Source organism: Ambystoma mexicanum, chromosome 2q (assembly GCF_040938575.1).
Source record: "Ambystoma mexicanum isolate Mex_15411 chromosome 2q, UKY_AmexF1_1, whole genome shotgun sequence".
NCBI lineage: Eukaryota > Metazoa > Chordata > Amphibia > Caudata > Ambystomatidae > Ambystoma > Ambystoma mexicanum.
Genome location: NC_090924.1, coordinates 1,119,465,845 through 1,119,492,874, shown reverse-complemented (window position 1 = coordinate 1,119,492,874; position 27,030 = coordinate 1,119,465,845). Strand labels below are relative to the sequence as shown.

At 43.7% G+C, this 27,030-nt stretch overlaps 1 protein-coding gene across 2 annotated transcripts in view; it reads right to left on the bottom strand.

Annotated features, from left to right (window-relative positions):
- MACC1 (MET transcriptional regulator MACC1) overlaps window positions 1-27,030 on the bottom strand; it is a 279,368-nt gene that overhangs the window by 165,031 nt on the left and 87,307 nt on the right. For both annotated transcript variants that reach the window (XM_069648475.1, XM_069648476.1), the window contains exon 2: window positions 318-440. In XM_069648475.1, the coding sequence (XP_069504576.1) occupies window positions 318-432 (115 nt within the window). In that variant the 5' untranslated portion in view covers window positions 433-440. The remainder of the gene's footprint in view (window positions 1-317; window positions 441-27,030) is intronic.

Genomic DNA, 27,030 nt, shown 5'->3' with positions numbered 1-27,030 from the left:
TTTCTAAATAAAATTATAGAATGATGGCAGAAAGAAGTAATAATTAGAAGTGGACTTAATTAAGTGGTTTGACGAACCAAAAGTTTGTGATAAAAGTTTGTAATAAACTACATGTTACAATAAAAATATAAAAAATAAAAAATGAAGTCACAATTCAAATACTTATGTGCCTATATATTTAATGTTTTCAATGTGACTTCATTAATTCAAATACTTATGTGCCTATATATTTAATGTTTTCAATGTGACTTTATTTTGGCATTCTTTGGGCTTGGCCGACTAACATGACATCAATAAAACGTAGAGAAATACTGCACCTATTGATTTGTTGATTTCTGTAGTTCTCCTGTCATCAAAGTCGATTAATGTCCCTTCTGATCTGCTCCGGGGTATCCCACCAGACTGGAACGAGAGTGACCTGCTAGCTGACATTCTTCCTCCTAAAAAACAGTTGTAGTACTTTAATTCATGTATGCATTATTTTGCTTTTGTTCACGAAAAACTATTTTTTAAAACACTGTTTTTCAGTTGTATACATTTTGAAAAAAGATTGCTTGTGTAAAGCAAGAACAATATACGTAAGCAACATAAAGTACACACAGTAACATATCCTAGCTTTTTATTTTAAGGTATGTTCAACATACGGAAAGCACTGTAATTAGGGCATCTCTCTATTTACCTGGGACATACAAGACAGTGGCACAGTGGTAATCTGACAGCACTACCCCCTATTCCTGGTCACAGAGTCTAGTACAAGGGGTATCATGTCAAATTAAATAGGAGGACAAGGGGCAGAGCAAGGCTATCAAAGTTTTGAATCAACTGTGCTGGGTATCATAATATTCATACTAACAAAACTTAAATCAGAAGGGTTACCAATAGCGTGTGTCTAGATAGGCAGAGCTGGGGCCAATCCAGCTTCAGTAGCATAAACCACAATTATTCATCAAAACCTGACACTGAAGCGCTTGGTCCAATATTTATTTTTTTCACTTTCCTTTTTTCTGGAGAGGTTATTAAGAAGCTGTTTAATAATTGAATTATTCCATTCCTCTACTTGTTGGATATCCACTCCACTGTCTGGCGCATCTGCTTCAAGCATGATTTCCTTACTGACCATGTCAATCCATTCATGACATAGTTTAGAATTCCAATAAACAGAAACAGCAGGACTCTCAATCTCTAGAAGCACTAGAGCTGGCATAATTTCATGGGCGTTGTACTCAATGTTCACGTTAAGTTTAATGATCATTTAATCACCCAAACCAGGATTAGTCATTGTCACTGCGTCACAAGCGCAAACTAGATTTGTAGTCACACGAAAGTAATCTATGTAAGACTTATTGAAGCCTCTTTGCCAAGTGAAATTGTGTTCTTTGTTTTCTATTTCCGCAATTTCGATGTCCCATTCAGATAGACAGTGAGCCCATCTTTGACATCTGAGCATGGACATTGACTCACAATTCATGGTTGCCTTACAGTGTTTCTTACTAAAAGGAGCAACACAAGTGGAGTTAAAATCACCACCTATCACTATCTTCTATTGCGGATTACAAATAAAGCCATCTTCTAGGATGGTATCTAACTGTGTGAATATAGTTGTTTAAGACAACTTTGCTGGATTCCAATATATGCATTTTATCAGAAACGAGAGATTTTCATCACCATATGTTGTGAGTTCTATGGCTAACAGATCTTCCAAGGCCGAAATCAACTTTGTGTGGGCTTTCATGTTGTTATTTAAAAGAATAGCTAAACCTCCGAAAGGTCTACCAGTAGTACCAATATTAGCCGGTTCAATTTAGGTGGTATGGCCATTCAAGTAGAAGTGTTGCAACTTCATGGTCTCTTGAAACAAAACAATAGAATGTTTGTTACCGTTTGGCATCAAATTAAACCAGGATATTAGGTTATTGTATCCACATGAATTCCAAGATTTGAAAATGATTACATTATGACTACGGTTGTGTGTTGGCGCTTTTAATTGTTAAAAAAGCTTTTCATTAAAGGTTCTACCCGTGACCAATCCTTAAAGGCACTGGCAAATAAAGCAAACTGTGACATCAACTCGGTTACCAGTCAAATGGTCGACACCATTTGGTCGACAGACAATTTGGTCGACACCATTTGGTCGAATGCCAAATGGTCGAATTTTTTTTTTTTTTTTTTTACCCTTTTTTGGTTTTTTTGGGGGGGTCCCCCCCCCAACCCCCTTTTTTTCTTTTTTATTTTTTTTCCCCACACGAAAACCCACAAAACACATATATATAAAAATAAAAAAAAATTCGACCATTTGGCATTCGACCAAATGGTGTCGACCAAATTGCAGTCGACCAGTTTGTTGTCGACCAGTTGACTGGACACCCATCAACTCATCATTAGAATGTTGTTAGTTGACAATATTTGATGTTTCACTTTTGACAACCTCAATTGCAGGCTCATGAGTTTCTATGAAAAGGAGAGCTTCTTCCTTCAATTTAAATAAATATGGATTATTAGCTATTTGTATTAGATTTGAGCGATATGATATGATATGATATATGATATGATATGATATGATATGATATTTGTATCTCGCTCGTACACAAGTGTTTCAGAGCGCGACTAGGCCAGGGAAGGGAACAGGGGAGAACACAACACAACAACAACGATCTTACTAGGCCCAGTGACATTGAGAACGCACAAGTGCATGGGAATGGAAAAAGGGAAAAAGTGCATGGAAGGGGGAGAGTGGTAAGTGCGGAGTAGAGGAGAGCAGATAAATAATAATAAATAAAACTAAATTGAAAATGGGGGCAATATACAGTGGTAGTGCAGGCCGCAAGTGGCAAGTGCTGTGTTTAAGGCAGCCGACTGGATAAGTCTGATAATTGCAAAAGAAGAGGAAAAATGGGGTTGGGGGCTGTAAGGGTACAGATACAGTCCCCAGTGCAAGGAGTGGAAAGAAGGCAGCACAGGAGGGTGGGAGGGTGAGCAGGTACCTGGGCCCAGGGGACAGAGGGTGGTCAGGTGCACAGTGCCAAGAGAGAGCAGATCAGCAGGGGAGAGGGGAGCGAAGGCGGAAGCAAAGAGGAAGGTCTTGAGGTTCTTCCGGAACCAGAGATGGTTCTCCTCAAGTTTTAGATTCGAAGGGAGGCTGTTCCAGAGAAAGGCCCTCAGCCGAAGATAGAGATCTATCCCCAGCTTGTTTCTATAAAAAACGACTGACCCGGAGGGAGTTAGAGGTAGAGGAGCTAAGAGCTCGAGAGGGGAGGTATTTGCAGAGGGATAGCTGAAGGTATTTTGGAGCCAGGCCCCAGAAAGCCTCGTGGACAATGCAGGGGGTTTTGAATTTAATCCTTGGATCCACTGGGAGCCAATGGAGAGAGTTCAGAGCTGGAGAGATACGATCCCAGGGCTTGAAGACAAGGACAAATTGCAGAGGGCTGAGAGTAGAGGCAGGTAGATTTAGAAAGAGGCTGTTAAAATAGTCCAACCTAGAGAGAACCAGAGCTTGGGAGACATTGGGCTTCTGAGGGAAGGAGAGGAAAGGCAGAGTACCTCTGAGGAGGTGCAGTAGGAAGTTTGACTTTTTAGAGACCTCAAGGATATGGGCGGAGAAGAAAGTGTGGAGTCAAAGATGACCCTGAGGTTCTTAGGCTCACCGATAGGGGTAAGAGGAGGGCCAAGGGAGGCCGGCCAGAGGGTGAGGGAGAACGATCGACATGGTTTGCCGATGAGGAGGATCTCAGTCTTGCCGGCATTCAGACAAAGATCATTGGTGGCACACCAATCTTGAATGTCAGTAAGGCAGTCATAGTTGAGAGAGGGAGTGGCGTGGCCGAGGGCAGCTGGAAAATGAGTTCAGTGTAATCAGTGTAGCACTGGAAATTCGAGCAGAAAATGGCAATGCACTGGGCGAGAGTTGACAGGTATTGGTTAAAGAGCCAGAGTGAGAGGTTAGACCCCTGGGGAGCCCCACAAGTAGAGAGGAAGATAGATGATATGAAGGACCCCAGTTGGACCTGGGAGGGTCAATCAGAGAGGAAAGAGGTCAGCCAGGCCAGAGCCTGATCAGTGATGCCCAGGTTATCACGGAGACGGTTGAGCAGGATGGTGTGGTTGACCATGTCGACGGCAGAAGAGCGATAAATAAGTATGAGAACAGAGGGAATGTTGGAGTCCAGGTTGGAGAGCGGATATTTAGGAGAGCAGTTTCCATGCTGCTGGCCGCTCTGAAGCCAGACTGGTGGTCATGGAGACAGCCAACAGAATCTGAATGAAGGTTAAGCTGAGAGATGGCCAGCTTTTCCAGGAGTTTGCCCAGAAAGGGGATAATGGAAATTGGGCGATAGTTAGCCCGGCAGATAGGATCAGCTCAGTGGGTCGAAGTGTACGAAAAGAAGTAGTGGAACTATGTTCCCTACTGGCCTGCACCGCTCCCCACAAACCCCATTCGTGTACCCCATCCCATGCACAATACAAACCGCAAAACACATGTGCCTGATGTTTAAGGGAACATCCAGTGCAGTGCACTGAAAGTGCAAGTTTCAACGTGTTCCTACACCTTTATTTTAAAACAAAACCGTTCCGGAACGGTTTCTTTTTAAAATAAAAGTATAGGAACGGTGAATCCTATTTAAAAGAAGTAGAGGAGCACCTCTCCCGACCGCTCCCGCCCACTTTGACCTCTGGATCAGCTGTGGTTTTCTTGAGAAAAGGATGCACAAGGTCAATTATCCCAGATCAGTTTTATAATGCTACATGAGTGGAATTGACATATCATTTGATTATTATCTGTAAGAGATAGTCACCCATTCGATATTGTCAGAATTAAAAATTCAGAGAGAAGGGATTTTAATTTTTGAGTCACTCACCCATCCAATGATATTTATGGTCTCAGGAGTGAACTCAAGGGGACCTGTCTCAACTAACACGTCAACATTTGAATTGTTCAGTTTATTAATGGGTGGATGTTTTAAGCTCATTCACAGTTACAGTTGCACTAAACTTAGTTAATGGTGCAGTTGTATTGAGTGGCACTTTATCTAGCTGCGCTCCAGTTATTGTTTGAGAAATTGGTTTTGTATTATTGTTGCATAGTGGATCGTCAGATATTATGGAATCCTGCTCTTTTTGTGTTTGCTTAATACAGTTAGACTCAGGCAAGAGATGAGGAGGCACCTTGATTGAGACAATTGCCTTGAAATGTGTTGAGTCCACTGCTACCACAGTTACAGCACCACTACAATTTTGCAAGCCATCTTTTTTTTCTCCAAAATGTCTGAAATAAAACTTTATGACACAAATCTCATATTGAGTAGTATCGTGATCCCTATCTAATAGATTCAAGATACGTGTAGGAACTGGGAATTAATACATGACCAGAGTGTTTAAGTCATGAGAAAAATTACTGCTTTAGGAAGAGGCATTAGAACTTTGAACTTGCCTATTGTGAATGCCACCCTACCTACTCAGTGATTGATGCTGATCATCGTAACTAGGGAGCTGCACGTCCGCATCATGTGGAGGATTAGATGAGTAGAGAGTTGGAGGGCTATTCTTGGGTAAATGAGAAATCTTTGTAATATAAGTTAAAGGTGACAAAGGATGTTCCAATAAGATGGATTTGATGTGTGATTATTTGTAGAGATGAGCTTCATCAATGGCACTTGATAAGAACAGTGAGGGTGTGGATGGGCCAAGCGAAAGTCTAATCCTGTTGCCCAATTCACCCATAACGGCCGGAGCCAGCATGGACACATCAGAAATGGAATTGTTAAAACATTCCACCGGATTTGACATCAGGGAAGTATTGGATGAGTTTCCCGGATGATTTGAGATGCCTTGATGTGCCGAAGAGTGAATATCATGGACCTCATGTAGAGCATATGATTTTGACTAGCGTTTGACAGTATCAGGGGTATGGACTTGAGCACAAATGTGAGAGGACACCAGATCTTGACAAATCGAGTGCGAGGAAGGACAACCACCATGTTTGTCTTGCATAGCGATTACATTAATAGGCAAAGTTAATGGTTCAACATGCAATGGAACATTCTTCTCTACAATTTCTCTGTGCAGGCATCGAGATTGTGACGGGTATCTGTGACCGCAAAACTAGTTGCTGTCATCTCATTGAGACGACTTCTAAGGCCCCCAGCCATCATGCATAAATATGCTCCAGCAGACAATTCAAAACCATGTTTATAATTTATTTTTTTATAATTAGAATTGGTTTACATTGGTTATATTATGACTTTTTTCCAACTGAAAATGATAACATAATTAGGTCAATGTAGTAGAACCTACTGCTATGCTACCAATTTGGGCACCGTAGGCCATGCATGAGTTAAACCTGTGTAATTCAGATATGATAATGATATTTTATTGTATCACGCCCGTACACAAGCATTTCAGAGCACGACAAGGCAAGGGAGCGGAACAAGGGAGAACAAAAAACATTGATCTTACTAGGCCCAGTGACATTGAGAACGCCAAGTGCACGGAAGAAGAAAAGGGGAAAAGTGCATGCAAGGGGGGGCGCAAAGGAAAAACAAATAAATACTTAAGAGCAAAGGAAAAGCAAATAAATTAACTAAATAAATAACAAATGCAATAAAACAGTGGTAGTGCAGCCACCAAGCTTGGTTGAGGCAGCAGGCAGGGCATGTCTGATGAGTGCGGGGGGGTCTGTTACAGATACAGACCCCAATGCAGGGATTTCCCGGAGGCAGTGCAGGTAGGTGGCAGGGTGAGCAAGTACCTAGGCCCGGAAGACAGAGGGTAAGCCAGGTGCACGGTGCAGAGAGAGAAAAGATCAACAGGGGAGAGGAGGGGCGAAGGCAGAAGCAAAGTGGAAGGTCTTGAGGTGCTTCAGGAACCAGAGATGGTTCTCCTTAAATTTCAGAGTAGCAGGGAGGCTGTTCCAGACGGAGGTACCAGCCGAAGACAAAGATAGACCCCCAGCTTGTTTCTTTGAAAAGCGACAGACCCTGAGGGAGTAAGAGGTAGAAGAGCAAAGAGCTCGAGAGGGGAGGTATTTACGGAGGGATAGCTGAAGGTATTTTGGACCCAGGCCCCAGAAAGCCTTGTGGACAATGCAGAGGGTTTTGAATTTAAACCTCGTGTTCACTGAGAGCCAGTGGAGAGATATCAGGGCTGGAGAGAAATGATCCCAGGGCTTGAGGCCAAGGACAAGTCTTGCAGTCCTGTTCTGGATTAGTTGTAAAGGGCGGAGAGTAGAGGCAAGTAGATTTAGAAAGAGGCTGTTACAATAGTCCAACCTAGAGAGAACCAGGGCTCGGGAGACAGTGAGCTTCTGGGGAAGGAGAGGAAAGGCAGACTACCTCAGAGGAGGTGCATTAGGAAGTGTGACTTTTTAGAGACATCAGATATGTGGGCAGAGAAGGAAAGCATGGAATCGAACATGACCCCAAGGTTCTTAGCCTTGCAGGTGGGGGTAGGAGGAGGGCCAATGGAGGGCGGCCAGAGAGTGAGGGGAAAGGAGGGTGAAGGTGTGCCGATGAGGAGGATCTCTGTCTTGCTGGCATTCATGCAGAGATCGTTGGTGGCACACCAACTCTGAATGGCGATTAGGCAATCATATATGGGAGAAGAGAGGAGGTGGCCGCGCGAAGCCTGAAGATGAGTTGATTGTTGTCAGCATAGCACTGGAAATGGGAGCAGAAAATGGCAATGCAGTGGGTGAGAGTTGCCAGGTATTGGTTGAAAAGCCAGGGGGAGCGGTTAGACCCCTGGGGAACACCACAGGTATAAAGGGAGATAGATGAAAAGAAGGACCCAAGTTGGACCTGGGAGGGTCAATCAGAGAGGAAAGAGGTCAGCTAGGCCAGAGTCCAGGTTGTCAAGGAGACAGTTGAGCAGGATGGTATGGTTGACCATATCGAAGACAGAAGAGAGATTGAGTAAGATGAGGACAGAGAGAATGTAAAAGTCAAGGTTGGAGAGCAAATCATCACTGCTGTTCAGGAGAGCAGTTTCCGTGCTCTGGCAGCTCTAAAGCCAGACTGATGGTTGAGGAGACATCCAACAGAATCAGAATGAAGGTTCAGTTGAGAGATGGACAGCTTTTCCCAAATTTTGCCCAGAAAAGGAGTAATGGAGATTGGACGATAATTAGCCGGACACGAACGATCAGCTGTAGGTTTCTTGAGAAGAGGATGCACACGAGAGTGCTTAATAGGGGAGAGCAAGGCTCCTGAGGCAAAGGAGTGGTTGCAGAAATCGGCAAGGGCCGGAGCGAGGGTTTCAATGTGGTCTTTGATGGTTTTAGAGGAACAGGGATGAACCTGTTCTGATGAGGCTTTCATAGATTGGACTTGTCTAGTGACCTCATCAGCGGAGAAAAGAGGAAAGGATGAAAAAGAGGGAGGGAGTGGCTGAAGGAGGGTCAGTATTCACAGAAGGAGAAGGGAGAGGAGGGGAGGAGAGGGTTTACAGTATGACCTGGGTTTTTGAGATGAAGTGAGAGGCAAGGTCATTGCAGAGAGCCTGTGAGGGGACAGGAGTGGTAGAGACTGCAGCAGGGTTGGCCAGATCCTTGCAGATTTTAAAGAGTTCGGCTGAGTTATTAGATGCCGCCGAGACACAAGCTTGGATGTGGGCTCTCTTCTTGGTGCCGACAGAGAGTCAGTATTGCATTTGAAGCAGGTGACAGGCCAGTTTGTCAGAGGATGAATAAGAAGCCCTCCATGTCCTCTAAGCCGCTCTACACTTACGTTTAAGTGTAGCTAGGTCAGTCATACCAAGAATTGCATTTGGCTTTGGACTTCAAATGGATCCTCATGACGGAGGCAAGAGCATCAAGAGTATCAGAAATAGAAGAATAGAGCAGAGACAGGGCTGTGTCACGATGAGAGGAGGAAGTAATCGCTCGAGGTGAGAGGAGTGGTCAGAGGAATGGAGACAGGGGGTCAGATGAGATCAAAACATCAAGTGTGTCCCCTGCAGAGTGAGTCAGGACAGATTGGAGGATAGAAAGGGAGCAAGCAGTGATCAAAAGTGGTGATAAAGCGGCAAGCAGTGATAATAATTATTCAAAAATGCCAAGAATCTGCACATTAGCAGTACTTTATATAGGGTTACAACAACACTACATAGTAGCACACGGTAACCATAGTCGCCAAGGGATGCCAAGTTTGAGTCCTTTGGAAGTGTGCTTATGTGAAGTGTATACAGCACCAAAACCACCGGTTGTCGGGTAGCGGCATTCCCGCGTGGAGAAGAACACCTCAGACTGCAACTAAAAGAATATGTAGAGGGAAGATTGAAAAGCAGGACAAATTCCACTACGTACAGTTATGCTTTACTAAAGCAACAATGTCCTTTCAATAGTTGGTGAACAATTAGCGAGCAAAATCACGTTACGTACCCATCACATTCAGAGCAACAACCCAGACGACACCAACAAGGGTACCAACCGTGTCAACAGACAATCACACGCTACACAAATAAGCATGTGCGCCTCTGCAAAGAACTTACTATAAGTGTGTCTGAAATATGCAAGTGAGCCACAACAATTACAGGCGTGAAGTGAGATTAAAGGACATCATTTCCCCCCACTACGCCACCACAGCCGAACAGCAAACAGGCCCTTCCTGGCACTTCTCGGTGCACGCGCATGCGCTTATTTGTGCTGTGGTGCTCAGGGGGTGGGGCTTAATGCTTCACGCTGAGTAACTCTAAATGTATAAAAGATAATACACAAAATACGATTGCATTAGACTCAGTGGGCCTCATTACAAGTGTGCCAGTCCAGTAACAATGGTGCCGGTAGGCTTACAAGACCGGCACACTTGTAATGAGGCTGGGACCTTTGTTACCGGACTGGCACACTACGGGTCTGCCTGACAGAGTTGCTATGCCTGGCAGGTCTGACCCTGCCAGGTACAGCGGCCATGGTAGGCAGACCTTCGCGGAAGCACCTGCACCATTAATAACTGTGCCGGTGCTTCCGTGGTGCCCAATCCCATAGGGTCCTATAGGACTCTATGGGAAGGAGGGTTAACATAATTACCAGTGCCTGACTTCCCAGGCTGCCGGGGTTGTAATACACCGGTGTTACCGGGAAGTCAGGTGCTGGTAATTTTTTTCCCATTTGGCGGCAACCCGCAGGTATCACGGGCAGGGTTACCGCCGGACCCGTAATGAGGCCCAGTCTATATTCAAGTTAGATTGAAATAGAGTCCAGGTTAGATGAAAGTCCTGATTAACAGACCGTACAAATGATTTTGAGCACATAGAAATGATGTTTGTTGGAAGAGCAGCGCGAGAGTCACAAGCCAAACAGGCACTTCCTGGAACTTCCCTTTGTGCGTGCGCTGGTGCACGCGCACATGCCTACATGTGCTGTGGTGCTCAGAGAGCGAGTCTTAACGCTTCACACTGAGTAAATCGTACTAATGACGTTGTGCACAAAGACATTCTGGGTGCTGGAGGAGCATCACGAGAGTCACAGGCCAACCATGCACTTCCTGGCACTTCTGCACGTGCCTCTTTGTGCTGTGGTGCTCTGGGGACGGAGCTTAATGCTTCACGCTGAATAACTCGTACAAATAATTTTCAGCACGTAGAAATGCTGGGTGCTGGAGGAGCAGTGCGAGAGAAACAGGTCAAAGAGGCACTTCCTGGCACTTCCGGTGCACACTGCTCTATCTGTTAGTTGTGAGAAACCTAATGTTGAATCTGTTGAAATAGTTGAGCACACGCCGCTGCTCGTGTTTCTTACTGCAGATCCACCAGAGCTACACAGACTTAAGACAGCAAAGTCGTTGGGGAGCATCGAGCACGAGGCAGTCCAACATTATGAATGAAAGGCAATTGCTAATCCAATCAGAACCAAATGTTTGTTTTATCAAGTGTCTCTAATGAAACCACAAGTAGAGGTATGTAATAGTTACAATTCAAAATGAACACTCCGTAACATCTATTCTAAACAGCCAACACATGTTTCGACCCTGCAAGGGTCTTTTTCATGGCTGTAAGCATCATTTACAGTAACAGTTGATTTTCAAACAAACAAAAACAGTGAAACCTAAAAGATAGTAACAATTAAAGTGCCATGTGTAGTCATCCAATATTGCTGTTTCATCACATTGTTGGCATTCAAAGAGAGAAGATAATTGGAAAGGCAATTTATACATAAACAAACAACTATAAAAGAGAGAGTGAGGAGGAAGAGAAAAAGAAGGGGAGAAACACACCATTAATTAATACTTAGCTTCTGATTTCTGCAAACATATATGTCATGAGTGCCACTGTTCAGAACAGCCATCTCCCAAAGGGTTACCCCTCTGACCCAACTTTAATTCTCGTTTGGGTTTCACTTGTTTTGGGTGATTGAGCTGTGACTGTAATTGATGCTTAAAGCCTTGAAAAATACCCTTGCAGGGTCAAAACACGTGTTGGCTGTTTGAAACAGCTGCTACATAGTGTTCATTTTGAATTGCAACAATGACATGCCTATGCTTGTGGTTTCATTTGAGACACTTTATTAAAAGACCATTTGGTGCTGATTGGATTAGCAATTGCCTTGCTTTCATAATATTGCATCAAGCACGTCAGTGTCTAAGGTTTTTTGTATCAAATTAAAGAGGTGGCCTTGCCTTTACTCCAATGCCCACCAAAAATAAATTCTACAGGTTAAGCAAAAATCAAGTTCAGACTAAAGCTAATGTGCCGTGGGCAAGTCAATAACCCAGGTCAATAAAGAACCAAAATCGTGGATGCAACAATGTTAAGTACATCCTCTGGTGCACCTGAGGTGAATTGGCTCTGGTTTACCTTTTGGGGTGCCCGTATCCAATGAAATTTAGTAAGTCCTTGTTTGTTTTAAGAGGAGGTTAGGCTCATTTTTATCCGGAGACACAACAGCACTGTATCATGCTGAGGGGAAAGGAGACATCCAAAGCAGTCAAGCGTGCAGGCTGCAGCAGTAGGCAAAGTTTCAGTGAGCAACTGTGCACACAATGCAAGCAGTGTATGCACTGAGGGCCACACAACATATGGACCCTAATGCAGCAGCTGAGGGAAAAGTGGAGCCGACACTTGAGTAGTAGTGTTGCGCAGAGGTCCTGCATGGGCCAGTTGTCATTCAGGACAAACTGTAAGTTAGATTATTGAGCTGCACTGTCTCATATGACATGCAGATTGTCCAATGTCAGTGTTCTATGAACATTCAGTGGGTTATAATGTTAATTATAGCTAAGGTTGGGTGACTACCTGAGCCATTGAAGAAGAGCGTCCTAATAACTATTCACAACAATTGAGCTAGAGAACATTCTCGCAATGTCTTATTGCCCTACTCTGTGCTACATATAAGATATTGACCAAACTAATATTGCAATAATTCAATCGATGTGCTGATGTGCATAACATCTTCTTACCATGTCAGAAAGATTTTAGAAAAGACTGTATACAATGATACATAGATAGGAATCAATCCTTGAATAGTGACTAAAGTTCTTTTTTTAGTATGTGCTATTAGGTGGCAGAGCTACCTATAAGCCGAAACTATTGCAATCGAGCACAGATATGGAGAAATGGCATATGAGGAGGGACACAAAGCTTGAAGGTGTTTGGTTATTTGCTCACACGTTGACTGTCCATGCTCATGCTAATCCATATGGCCATTCCCACCCAGGTCCTGTCCATCCCAGCCCAAACACCTCCTCATGGGAACTGTTTCAGCTCACTTTAATAAAGCATTACTCTCAAACTTCACACTTGTAGTGTCTGCCGGTGTTATTTCGAAGCAGAGTTAAAGGGCCTCCTTAGAAGTTTGGCAGAGTGGGAAAAAATGTACGGTTCAGCCACTTTTCCTGCATCACCAAACTACATGTTTGGTGGTGAATTGGCTGGAATTTCCTGCATCTCTGAGCTGCCGGTTATTCTGGCTCCCCACCACCAACAAATGCATCTATTACTGGTACCGCTATTATTGGTGCAGGTAAAACCGGCAATTCCTGCAATGGAATGGGGAATTACAACTGTTGCTGGCACTTGGAAAATGCCTGTAATTACAACATTCCAAGGGCTGGTAATGGTAATACTGTTTTGGTGGTAACCCGCCATCATACCACCAACCTTATGAAGGCCCATGAATGAATTGATGCTGTAAAAAGCTTCTGCTGTAATAACAATATCTAAACCAGGTTTGCCTTCAGCCACTCGATTTATAAGCACTATGGCTGTCCTTCACTGAAGTCCTTTTAAAAAAAAAAACATTGGCAAAGCCAATGTGTTAGGCATTTGGCATACACTACTATTAGATGCCCCGGTACTCATGCCATTTTGCACCTGCTACCATCAATAGCCAGTTAATAACACTACAGCAATGCCTGGCAAGTGCCCTTCCTATGGAGCTGTTGGCACTTCCAATGCTTGTTTACCTAATCTTTAACTTACACTGGTGATATATAATTGTGTTAATCCAGGAAGTCTCTGGACAAAACTAAAGACCAAAGGGATTGACAATTGTCTTCTAAGTATGATCATGCAATTGTGTGATAACATGTTGGATCAACCCTGACTAGGATCATGAGGGAAGTGACATGGCTTCCTCCTATTTTGGCAACAAGAACACACTCCTTGCTTGTCATATGCAGATGACTTGCTCTTTTTTAACTCTACAGAAATAGATCTTCAATGACAATTAGTTGCAATAAATAAATGTTCTACTACAAATGCACTAGAATACAGTTGAAGAAGACAAAAATCATGTGTTTCTCTTCAAGGAAGATTGGACATTAAAAAAAAGTGGCCATTGGCCTGCAAGCGTAATGAGCTTGTGAGAAACTTAAAATATGTGGCATAATTTTCAATGATAAATTAAGGTGCAGCATCCATTAAGGATCTATCATTAATATAGCCCATTGTCAAACGACTGAACAGAGACAATCGTGTGGTGATTGCCTGCTCCTGGTCTGTCTTCTGTGGTTGTGCTTGGAGGCAGTCTTTGGGGTCATTACAAGTCCAGCGGTAACCATGCTGGTACTACCGGCAGGTTCCTGCCGGACACCTAATTATTTACTGGCGCCGGACTTGCCAGAAACACTGGGCTATTACAACCATGGTGTTTCAAAAAGTTAGGTGCCGGTAAATTGTAAGTCTGCATTCCCATGGAGTCTTTTACGACTCCATGGGAATGGGGACCACGGATGCACCGGTACCGTTATTAACGGTGCTGGTGCTTCCGTGACTGTCTGCCTACCATAGCCGCTGTATCCGGCAGGGTCTGCCCTGTCAGACATAGAGGCTCCGGCAGGAAGAGTCGTAATTTGCTGGTCCGGAAACAGCAGTGCCAGTAAGCTTACCTGCACTGTTGGTTCCGGACCGCAGACTTGTAATGAGGACCTTTGTTTTCAAAATTTCATCGAGTCGGCAGAGCGGAGTGGCTGTAGAGTGGTTGTAGTCTGCGCAGTCTGCCCCGAGAGCCACAACTTCAGCTAGATGAATTGACACAGGCTCTTCAAAAGCTGCAGGGGAAATCCTGTGTTGCCTGTACTCATCACAGCAGCAAACCAACCCAAATGTCCTGACTTTGTGGGAAAGTGATTCCCATTTTGAACTCTTTGCCCAAGTAAGAGTGCACCCCAATACCTAGTAGTTCAGAGACTGTGGGGGTTCTGCCCTTTTGTTCCGCTCTGGGTTGGAGACATGTGATAAAAATGCTGGCCAAAAACAAGAGATATCCGCTGAGAAGCAAAAGTATGACCCTTACGAATAGCTCGGACATAAATTCAAAAATAACGCGTGAGCACTCTATGCCTGACCATGAGAAAAGGAACTTTTCAGTGTTCTTGCCGCAAAGTCTATCAACATATGCACAGGCAATTCAATCTGAGGGGCAAATTCATGATAACATTTTGGATTTAGAAATCAATACGAACACAAATGATTGCAACATTTCTGGATCAGTTTTATCACGCATGGAGCACAAAGTGAATGCATCTATATTTGAAGCCTTTGTTAGCCTCGAAAGCGAAATACAAGCAATTGAACCTATAAGGGATTGAGTGAGTGTTTCCCCTGCTCCATTCAAAACTCAAGTTATGAATTTTGACGTAGCCCCCAAAGTACCTGAATTGGAAATGTGCAAACCCAAGGACATCCAGTTGCTGAGGGATAGCCATCAACAAACATCCCTCAGCAACGACTCAACTTTCCATGATGTATCGGAAATATGTGAGAGCTCACTCCCAGCACTAAATTTAGTGCTACAATCCTTTATCCGCCTTCACGATACAGCGGTGCATGAAGTAAGAATGATTTTGTGTCTACTAACGGAGATACGTACACTTCTTCAGCGTAGGATGAACAATTATAACAGCGAAAAGGAGGGGTTGTTTCCCAATTCATCCAACCCAACCTCTGTTGGTATCCCTAAAAATCTAATCCGACTTGAAAACGAAACCAATGGTAAGGAGGATGTCCAATTAGCTCAAGGCTGATACAGTATACTGCCAATCTGAATCTGGTAAACTACGACCTTTGTGACTGGTGGAATAATTTGTCCACACACAATAAGCATCTATACTCCCCCAGGGAACTTTTCGCAAATGTTATCAAGACTGAGGAAACAGAGGAAGGATTTTTTTCTGGTGCAATCTAAGAACCCTGTCCCAGGGAAAGAAATCCAACTGCAAAAATGTCAAAAGAGGAAAGAGCTGAGGCATTTGGTGAAATGGCCATAAAAAATCATGGGAGGAGTAAAGGGGGAGGAGGTTTAAAAAAAGTTGAAACAATAGTTTAGAGCCTGGTGTAGAGTTCATCATAGTAGAAAATATATAGCTAAAAATCAGGATCTACTGAGCAACATTGTTACTCGTGATATCCCCACTATCTGGTGTATCCTGAATAATAAAAATGATAATCAGTCCCACTGCCAGTCCCCCAGAGTTTCAGAGGAGGCATGGGGTTAGTTCTTCACAGATAAATATTAGGCTAACTACAAAGATGTGAAGAGCCTAAAAATAGTGAGCACCCCCAACCAGGTTTTTTGCCCCATCTAGTCTTCGATCAGATGGACATAGAACTCACCATCATCAAATTAAACAACTCTCAAGTTTCTGGCCCGGATGGCGTTACAAACGGTATCATCAAAAATAATCCAGCTCTTTGGACAGACATTCTGTATCATCTATTTCCTCAAATTGTTGTGGATCGTATGTGCCCTGCCCACTGAACCTTCTCAACAATTGTCCCCATCTATAAAAGCGGGGAGAGAGAGAGCCCTGCTTGTTACCGACCCATTTTTTTGATTGACACCACATCAAAAAAAATGTCAACACTCCTCCTAACTGAATTAACGTGTTTGGCCGAGGGAGCCGTCAGTGGGTTTGCTCTGTGGGACAGCTCCGCTTTCAGATATCAGTCCCTCCATAGGTCGATCGCTCTATGTGGCCACAATAGACTTGTCCACAGCATCAACAACATCAATATCTCTCTGCTTTGGTTTAAGTTAGCTAAGTGGGTGAAAGACCTGGGACTGCTATCCTGAATGTAATTTAATATGTAGGGAGAATTATCTCGAAAGATCTCCCTGAAGGGAGTGTACGCCAATGCTATTCAATCTGTATTAAGCTGATATGTCGCCTAAAAGCACATAGTGGGATGGGTATGTGCCCCACCTCTCGTGTATGAAAATAAGGTGGATAGCATATGCAGACGATTTAGTACTTATGGACTATACACAACTAGGACTACAGAAACAACTAGATGGTCTAGAAAAATACTTGAATGCCAATCACTTACAGATAGATTTGAGTAAATCATATGTACTTATCGCTACATCTCGTAAAAAGTTAAAGAGCTTCAGTTGGAAATTGAAAAATATAACAATTAAGAGAGTGAAATCAATTTGATATCTAGGATTCACAATCTCAGTAACAAAGCATTGTGAGCACACAAGAGCAGGATTGGATGATATAGACACGAAAGGTAAACTCTGTGCCTTCTTCCTAATCCCATTCTTTGAGTTTTATATTTATTTATTTATATAGCATCGACAGCTCGCGAGCATCAGGTGCTAACAAGGAGACGTTAAGACAAACACATATAATCACGGGACAAGGCACTCAGTAAGGTTGTGATGGGGTATCAGTCTCCTAGTTCCAGTTTATCATTTAAACAGGAATGTATTGAGTTTTCTCTGAAAACTTGCATATTTGTATTGAAGCCTTAAAGTGATGGGTGAATTATTCCACATCTTGGATGCTTTATTGTGGAAAGTTTTCCCGAGTCCATTAGCTTTCTTGAATCTGGCGATTTCAATTTGACCTTTTGAGACCGACCTAAGAGCCGTCTCGGTACATACATCACCAGTTTACTTTTAAGATAAGATGGAGCATTATCATGGATGCATGTATGTGTCCGCGTTAGAGCCTTGAAAGTAAATGTCTCTTCAACGGCTAACCAGTGTAGATTCCCTCTGTCCTGTCTGATGTGTTCCTTTTCGGATTTCCATTTTATGATCCTAACCGCGTTGTTTTGCAGGGTTTGGCATTTGGCAATGTGTCCCTTATTTGCTCCCAACATAAGTTTGTTGCCGTAATCCAGCCGAGATAGGATGGTGGCTCTGGCTATTGTTGAACAATTGGCTTCACTCAGGTAAGGGCGAACAGCTTTAAGGAGCCAAAGGTGGTAGGATCAGTTTTGTTTAGTTGAAGAACGTGGGCTTCTGCGTTCAAGAATGAGTCCATATACATCCCTAACATTTTTACTGTGTCTACTACCTTGATTTGGGTGTAATTTATGCGAAAGGATTGGTATTAGCTGTTGAGTTTGGCTCTGGCATGGCTGATGCCAAAGACCATTAGCTCTGTATTTTTTGCATTTAAACGGAGCCAGTTGTTGTTCATCCAGTTCTCAATGGATTTGTAGACTTCCTCCACTCTTGCGCTGTACTTTTCGTAGTCTCCGCTCAATTCCACAACCAGTTTGTCAAGGTTCAGGCATAGGAACCTTATATACAGATTGAAAAGCAGTGGTGACAGGCTGGCTCTTTGAGGCACGCCGCATCTGATGGTCTCCATGAATGAGAAGTTGTTACCCTATCCGTCAGGAAGGATGCTAGCCAGCTAATTGCTTCTGGGGCACAATTTGCTACCTTTGCTAAAACCAGTTTAAGTTGGCTATGATCTAAGAGATCAAAGGCTGTGCTGATATCAAGCAAAATAAGGAGACCAGTGTTCCCCTTTTCCACAATGCTTAGCATGTGTGACTGCAGGTCCCGCTGGCTGTCTCGGTACTATGAGCTGAAATCCGGATTGTTGACAATGTAGTATATTATTGGATTCTATGTACGATTGAAATTGGATTGTTGCAATTCTATCAAGTACTTTTAGCAAGAAATTGCAATTTGTTATCGGTCTTAGATTGCTAGGGTCTCTCTGGTCTCGGTCCGGTTTCTTTGTCAATGGAGTGACAGTGAATGCTTTGATGCTTTCTGGGACATGTCCGGCACGAAAAGATGCGTTTACCATCTTCGATAGAAGAGGGGCAAATATTTTGGCATTTTCCAAGATGAGGTTAGGGGGAATTACATTTTCAGCACAGGTGGTGGGTCTCATTATTGTTAAGGTTTTCAGTATTTCTTCTGTGGTGACATTTTTAAATTGGAAAGGTTCCTGTTTGCATGTGATCGAGGCCCCTACAGAAATGTCTATTTGACCTGATGGCTGTTTTTGAGCCTCCCGAAGCAGGGTCCTGGCTCTGTTGATTTTAGCAATGTAAGCTGATTGTACATTATCGCAGTCCACTTTAGTTGGTGTAAATGGTGGGGCTAGTGCCTTAGGTTTTTCTATTGACTTTAATATTTATAGCAATTAGCAGCTTTGTTTATTTGTTCATTGTAAAAAATTATTTTGGTGTCACATATGCTTTTATTGTATGTTTTCTCGCTCTCTCTCAACCTGTCCTTATTTTTCTTGTGAGGGTTTTTTTCTCCATCTGTCTTCCCTTCTCTTTTCTTTTTTTACGGTGGTAAAGGTGCTATTGAACCTTTTCTGATGGTTGCCATTTGGTCTGACTGACTTTGATTTTATAAGGATAAAGTCTCACCAACTATTTTTTATCGGTGTGAACTACTAAGCATCTTGGATAGGAAATTCTTTGATCTTCTAGAAGCCAAAATTCTTAAGCGAGCATTGGGCCTTCCAGTCTCATTCCCAGTCAGTATCATTAGAATGGAACTGGGCTTGACCTCTTGGTGGTCTCAATGTACCAGGAGGAGCATTTCCTTAATGGGTAATCTGGAGCACACAGGTAAATCTGGACTTGGTTTTATGTGATGGCTCTACAATCAACAGAGACCAATCCCTACTTAATGAAATACAAAAGACGCTGTAATGGGAGGAGGGAAGAATTAGAGCTGACATACTACTGAAAACAAGGTTTGAACCTGGGATGGTATCACAGATCTACAAGATGTTGGTAGACTGAAGCTCTACTACGGCAAGGAGTGTTTTTTCCTACCTATAACTGAACCTAGGGGATACTGAGTGAAATTCCCATCGACAAAAATTATATATTGTTACCTAAAGTTTAGACTTCAATGCATCCCAATGTTGGAATATATAGGCCCAAAGCTTGGCATATCGAAGGGTTTGAGTACTGCAGAATTTGTGACACAGGGGCAGGAGAAAATGTATTTCATCTTGTGTTGAGCTGCCCATCCTTCCTGGACCTAATAATCAGAAGCCTTGGCAGATGAGTCCACCGAATATCGCAGACTTAACTCAGGAAATATGGTGTAGGCTCATGGCTACCCCCCAAATGCCACTCATTATTGCTTTAGCCAGGATGTTAATGGTAATTTTTTCAGAACTAGCTAAGGTCTCAGAGCAAGACATACAAAACCTGGCTCTTGTAGAGGATGTTAATGTATGTTGCTGAACGCTTATGGAAGTACATTTCTCTGTTGAAGGTCATCAATAGCATTTACTAATTGAGGCTCTGGAAGAGTTTCGGTTTTATCTGATGTCTCATGGTTATTTTGTGTATGTGTGATACATATCTCTATTTGAATTATTGCTTATTATGCTTTATGTTGTGTAAATGTACTTTTGTATAGAAAAACACAAATAAAAATCAAATAAAAAATAATAATATAAAAGTTATTGGCAACATGTGAAATATCTTGGCTAGACATATTAGAATGACATCTGTGGAAACCCCTCTTAAGACTTTCAAAGGGTACAATTGCCCAACATATTAGACCGGATTTGAGCTTGCCTTCTATTAGTACCTTGCTAGAAACATTGTGGGACCTGCTATGCCAATATTCAAGGTTCAAAACATATTTATTGTTTAATGGGGTTAGGACTCAAGGATATTGTTATGGGACAATGTGTAAATTGATCTTAAAGATCTGCTGAAAGCGTGCCAAAGGCAAACTCATCATACTCATGCATGCTAGACCAGTCTTAAGCTTGTCCTCCTGATAGATTTCTTATCTGACCTTGTTGCCTTGGAGCTAGTTAATTCTCTAATTTATCAACACACGCCCTGTTCAGATCCCTCACCAAAGGACAGCTCAGTATTATTCAATCCACTCTTCAAATTAGATAAACAGGTGTGGATAACGTTCACTTAACACTTTAGAGAAATATTAAGCTATTTATAAAACGATCTTAGCAGCATACCATTATATTGTTGAATATGTGTTCAGCTACTGCTTACCATGTTTCCAATCTTGTTTTCTCTACCCATCCTGATATTCTGCTATTCAGAACTCTGACACATTTAGTGTTGAATTGGTAGATGATTATCCATATGGGCGGTGCAGCCTTCATACATACACACTTTCCTTTTTAGCAAATAGAAGTCCCCTGAAGCTTTCATCAGTAGAGTCTCTGAAACGCCTCCACCTTTGATTCGTTGCTACTGCATTGTCCCCTCAAAACTCAATCGACAGTATAATTGACCTCATACTGATTCATCTAACAGGTTGACTATGCTGGGTGATTTTAACATTTGGTTGCACCCACCATCTAACTATCTAGCAAATGGTTCATGTAAATATCTCACCATAATAAGGCTAAGTCTTGTGATTAATTGGGTGACTCATTCTAATAGCCATCATTGTGATAAAATATCTTCAAAGCTATCCCTTGTCGAGGGAGGAGATGTGGGTAGGGGGTGATGTGAAGGATTGCATGAAGCTCTGGAGTGAATGGTAGGGAGATGATGTTAATGTTCATTTGTACCGCGCACTATCACCACCGGAGTGGTCCCCTGGTGCTCTGGCGGTTCTGAAAAAGGAGGGGAGGTTGAGTTAGAGGGAGTAAGCAGGAAAAGTGCAAGAGAGCAGTGATGTGCTGTTGGTGGCCTCAGCTCGGTGGGTCCGTTGGCTGGGCCTGGGGTGTTTTCGGCCAGTAGTCGTTGTGTACTGTTGTGCAAGACTATGTATGTTTTTTGTTTTGTTGTTGCAGTGTGGTGAAGTTTGTGCGGTTTGTTGTGCTGTAGGTTTGGTTGTGTTTGGTTTGGAGTTTGAGAGGTGTATGCAGAAGAGGAAATTGTTAGCAGGGTTGGTTAGTTTGCCTCTCTATCCCAAATTGAGGCGCTTGGCTTGCGTGGTCTCCCCTGATGTGGCTCTGTCCAGATCTGGGCCTGACTTGCATTTAAGGTTCCTTACTCCTCTGGCCCCCACCTCTGACATGCTATCTCATGGATCCCCTTATTCTCCCTTCATACTCCTGTGGCCAGTGCACCTGCCCATGTCAACCTCTCATGCAGTGTGTTGATTGCCAATATCTCGACAATTCCATACCACTGTGGTACCTGGTGGTAACTAATGGCGGGTAAAGTGTTGGTGGGATTGTCTGGGGAGGTTGACTCAGTCTCCGTGCGCGCCGCGTGTGTTCCAGTCTATCTGGTGTCATCCATCCAGGTGCCGTGTGAGTTACACTCTCGGTTGGGGATGTCCGTCTCCTTTCCGGTTTAGTCATGCTTTTTGGTTTTGGTTTTCAGATTTAGTCTGTGGTGTTGAAGAGCCAGGTTTTTAGTGATTTCCTGAATTTTAGGAGATCTTCAGTGTTTCTTATTTCTTTTGGGATGTTGTTCCAGGTTTTTGCGACTAAGTGGTAGAAGGAGGTGCCTCCAAGTTTTTTCTTAAGGTATGGTTTGAGTTCCAGGCCGATTTCATTGCTTGATCGGAGGGGTCTCGATGGTTTGTAGACTGTTATTTTCTTTTGTAGGAATTCTGCTCCTTGTCCGCTGATTGCCCTGTGCGTTATGCACATTGTTTTGAAAGTGATGCGATGTTTTATTGGGAGCCAGTGTAGTGTTTTTAGGGCTGGAGTGATGTGGTCTCTTCTGGATAGTTTGAGGATTAGTCTTGCTGCTGCATTTTGGATCCGTTGCAGTTTCTTCAGGAGGTATTCTGGTATTCCGAGGTAAAGGCTGTTTGCGTAGTCGATTTTTGACATGATTAGGGCGACGATAGTGAGTGTTTTGTGCGTGAAGAAGAGGAAAGGTAGAATTCTCCTTGCCGTGTGGAGGAGGAAAAAGCATTTCTTCACTGTTGCATTTATTTTTGGTTCCAGGGTTAGGGTGTTGTCCATTAGGACTCCGAGATTTTTTACTACCTTCAATGGTGTTGGTGCGTTTCCCATTTCCGTGAGCCATGGGATGGTGGTTTCGTTCTCTTGGTCTTTGGATACGATCATGATTTCTGTCTTTCCTGGGTTGATTTTCAGGTTGTTGGCATCCATCCAGTTGAAGACTTCTTTTAGACAGCCGGTTAGGGTTGAGTGGTCGGCATCAGTGTCTTTGATTTTATAGATGATCTGAGTGTCATCTGCGTAATTGTAGCATGTAATGTTGTATTTTTTGAAGATTCTGATAACCGGAGTCTGATAGATGTGGAAATAGAGTGGAGATAGTGAGGATCCTTGCAGCACTGCACAGTTGGTAACTCGTGGAGTTGATTTGAAAGGTTTTATCCATACGGTTTCTGTTCTGTCTGATAGGATTGATTTAGTCCAACGTAGTGCCTATGTCTTCTAGTCTTTTGGTTAGGGTGTCGTGCTTAAAGTGTCAAAGGCTGAGGAGAGGTCCAGCAGAATAAGGGCTGAGGTAGTGTTTGAGTCTGCGTTAGTTTTGAGATCGTCCCAGATGGATAGTAAGGCTGTTTCCGTTCCTCTCGCTGGTCTGAAACCGATTTGAGGTAGGTCCAGCAGGCGGTGTTTTTCTACGTGTTCTTGGGTTAGTTTATAGACGTAGGTTTCTAGAGGTTTTGCTGGGTAGGGTAAGTTAGAGATCGGCCTGTAATTGGAAAGGTCATCTACGTCACCACTTATGTTTTTCAAGAGTGGCTTCATGTATGCTGTTTTGAAGATCTTTGGTACAGTCCCTGTTGATAGTGAAAGATTTAGAAGGTTTCTGTAGTGTTCTGCTGGCGATCCTTGCGGAAGGATGTCTGGGGGACAAGGGTCCATGGGTGATCCCGCTTTCTTGCTTCATCTTACCAGCATTGCGAATGCCTCTGCTGATATTTCAGGAAAGCTTAGGAGTTTGTGCTGTGATTCTGTGTTGGGTCCGTTGGGTTGTGTGTTGTGTGTGGTTGGTTGGTCGCTTTTGTATGGTTTGTCGGATGTCATTGATTTTTTTTTTAAGTGGTCTGCCAGGTCGTTGCATAGTTTTTCTGAGGGGGTTGGGGTGTTATCGCAGCCTGGTGGGTTTCTCATTTCTTCAATTATGCTAAACATTTCTTTTTGTGCGTTGGTGGCATTGTTGATTCTGTCATCGTAGTGTCTTCTCTTTGCCTTTTGAATTTCCTTCTTGCATGCGCGGATTTGTTTCTGGTACAGTGTTTTATTCCTTGGGTTATATTCTTTCCTCCATTCCAATTCCCTCTTCTGTTTTCCTTTTTCATGTCGTTTAATAGTGGGGTGAACCATTTTTCCATTGCTCTTTGATGGGGTGAACGGTTTTTCTGGGGCGATCTTGTCTATTGTATCCACGATCCATTTGTGCAGTATCTCCTCTTTTCCGTCTAGGTCCGCTAGATCCAATTCTGTAGTTGAGGGTTTCGTTAATTCCAGTTGTTCGAATAGGTTGCTTTCTTTGATGTGTTTCCAGTTTCATTTGGTGGTGGTTGTGAGTTTTGGATGTAGGCTTGGGTAGGCAGAGTGATCACGAATGAGATGATGAGATGGCCGCTCCACAGTATTTGTATCGGTCATTCTCATTCTAATAGCCATCATTGAGATAGAATATGTTCAAAGCTATCCCTTGTCGAGGGAGGAGATGGGGGTGAGGGGTGATGTGAAGGATTGCATGAAGCTCTGGAGTGACTGGTAGGGAGATGATGGTTAGGATGTGTATGAGATTACTATACAGCAGCATAATGGTAGGCGAACAGCAGAGGACAACAAACCTTATGGGGGTGCTTACCACGGCCGAAAACAAGTAGTGTAGCTGGGAGGAGGAGATGTGTCTCTTTTTTGCATCCCCAATCCATGCAGAACACCCACATTGTTGGCCAGAGGATCACAGCCCTTGTATCAGTATCATGATCTGCAGTGCCTGCTCAGAAATGGCACAGAGAATGTTCAAAGGTAACAGTTGCCCTGCCTGGCAGCTGGGATGACAGCTAAATCACTTCAGCAAAGAGGCTGCATTTAGAATATACACCTCAGTTCCAAACCCACATAAATATGATAAACCGGCATCCTATTGGCAATTTAATATTTACACAAAAGCCATACCTGAGTTTGGGGTATGGGTGCTGATAGTTTACTTAATTATTGAAGCAACACCAGATCTGTTTCATACATATGTCAACACTGTGAGCCTGGGCCAGCCATGGACAGGCTGTGTATATTCATTCTAGATGGACTGTCTTTGCTGGACCCAGCAGGACAATAACCAGTTGGAGTTGCCACTCTTTTTGCTCTTTTGAGAGATATGGTAACGCCTCTCTACATCATGACAGCCCTTAGCAGGAGCTGTTCTGGAAAATAGGATTAAAAAAACACCCCAAACAAGAGGACTCATCTCTCACCAGGGTGTTGCATACAAAAGGGCCTTTGATGCTACGTGTCTGAGATGGGGGCAGAGTTAGTGTAGCCACATGGGTTCGAACACAGTTGGGGAATGTTTCCACCAAGTTGCTTTCCTCTGCCCCTCTCATTCCTTTCTGTCTCCTACATTTCCTTTGACAAAAAGCACTTTGGATGTGATGCAAGAGACAACAACGACATGTCAAAAGGACAGGAATTAGACAGCTTAAAACTGGCTTTCTTTCCTCCAATCTCATGGGGCCTTTGCCCTATAAAAGAGAAGATCGTCCACTCCTTGTCTGATTCACTTTTGGACCATCAGGACATAAGGGAGGATTAATGTGTGCCTCTTTTGAGAGAGTTGATTTTTTCCAAAGCCCTCAGTCATTTTGGTGAAGGAGTGCTCGAAAGAAGAGGCAATTTCTGCTCCCTTCCAAATCCAAGGGCACATTGGGGATGGCTCTTGCTCAGGTGCACGTTCAGCCACTCTGCTTGCAAGCCTCCCTAACTAGGAGAGCAGAACCTGAAAGGATTCATCTTGTCCTAGAGCTTCCTGCAGCAGGTCGTGAAGCAGCCTGAAAGCCAGAAAAGCCAAGATCTACAATTACTTCACATCAAACTGCATTTGAATCAAGTTTACCACACTTGAATCAAAAGTAACCACAGCAGCAGCTTTTGGCATTCTCTTGAATTTGGATAAACAATAGCATTGGTTCGGTCAAAGCGGCTTTCCACTGCGTTGCACCAAAGAGAGCACATCACCTGTTCTGCTCAAGCAACTATCGTGCCACGTTGGACAACTTCGAACCGCCACCTCTTCGAACAACACACATTGTACCAACAGAATCACAGCTTCATACTTACAACTAGACTGACTAGAACCGCTGCACCAGCAAGTTACCAATGTCTCAAACCGACTCAGGTTTTCAACCAGCTCTGGTAAGCCATTCACACTGCAATGCTCAGAAGCAGCTTATAAACAACACTGAGAGCTCATTTTCCAACCAACGTCCTTATTTAGGGAGGGAAATTTGGATGTAGCCTTTTACCAGGTCCCAGAAAGCCTTGTGGATGATGCAGAGGGTCTTGAATTTGATGCATGCAGCCACTGGTTGCCAGTGGAGAGATTTTAGGGCTGGAGAGATGAGGTTCCTGGGCTTGAGGCCAAGGATAAATCTTGCATTCTGTATAGTTAGAGAGGGCGGAGGGAGGAAAGAGGCTGATTGAGGAAGAGGCTGTTGCAGTAGTTCAGCCTGGAGATAACCAGAGCTATGGAGACATTGGGCCTCAATACGACCTGTGCGGAATGCATTTAACGGCGCCGGTAATGGTGCCGGCGCCATTAACTGCATTCTGCACTATTACGAGGTTCCCTTGTGGGACGTGATACGTCCAGAGCGGGTCCCGCGAGGGTATCAGGGAGCTAACAACGGGCCGGTCGCAATCGGCCCGTTGTTAGCTCCCGCACCCATTCCCATTGAGCCCTATGGGGGCTGAAATGGGAATGGGGAAGGTCCGGGCCTGGGTTCCCTGAAGGACGAATTACCGGGCCCTCCAAACTCGGAATGGCTCGATAATTCCCCATTCAGGGAACCGGGACCCGATTTTGGAGGCAGCCATGCCCTCATTAAGGGCATGGCTGCCTCCAAAGTTGTAATGGGGCCCATTGAGTTTCTGGGGGAAGGTGAGGAAAGCGAGAATGCCTTTAAGGAGGTAAAGCTTGAAGTGGGCCTTCTTGGCAAGGTCTGCAATATGAGGTGAGAAGGAGAGAGAGGAGTCAAAGATGATTCCCAGACTTTTTGGCTCATAAGAAGGTGAGGGGGCCCAAGGAGGGCAGACTGAGATTAGGGGGAAGGAAGGGCTCTTACTGGCATTGAGACAGAGATCATTGGCAGCACACCATGTCTGAATAGTAGTCAGACAATTGAGAATGAAAGAGGAAGGAGGGGAGATCGAGGAGGGCAGCTTAAAAGAAAGATATTTGTCATCAGCATAACATGAGAAATGAGGAGAGAAGGAGGAG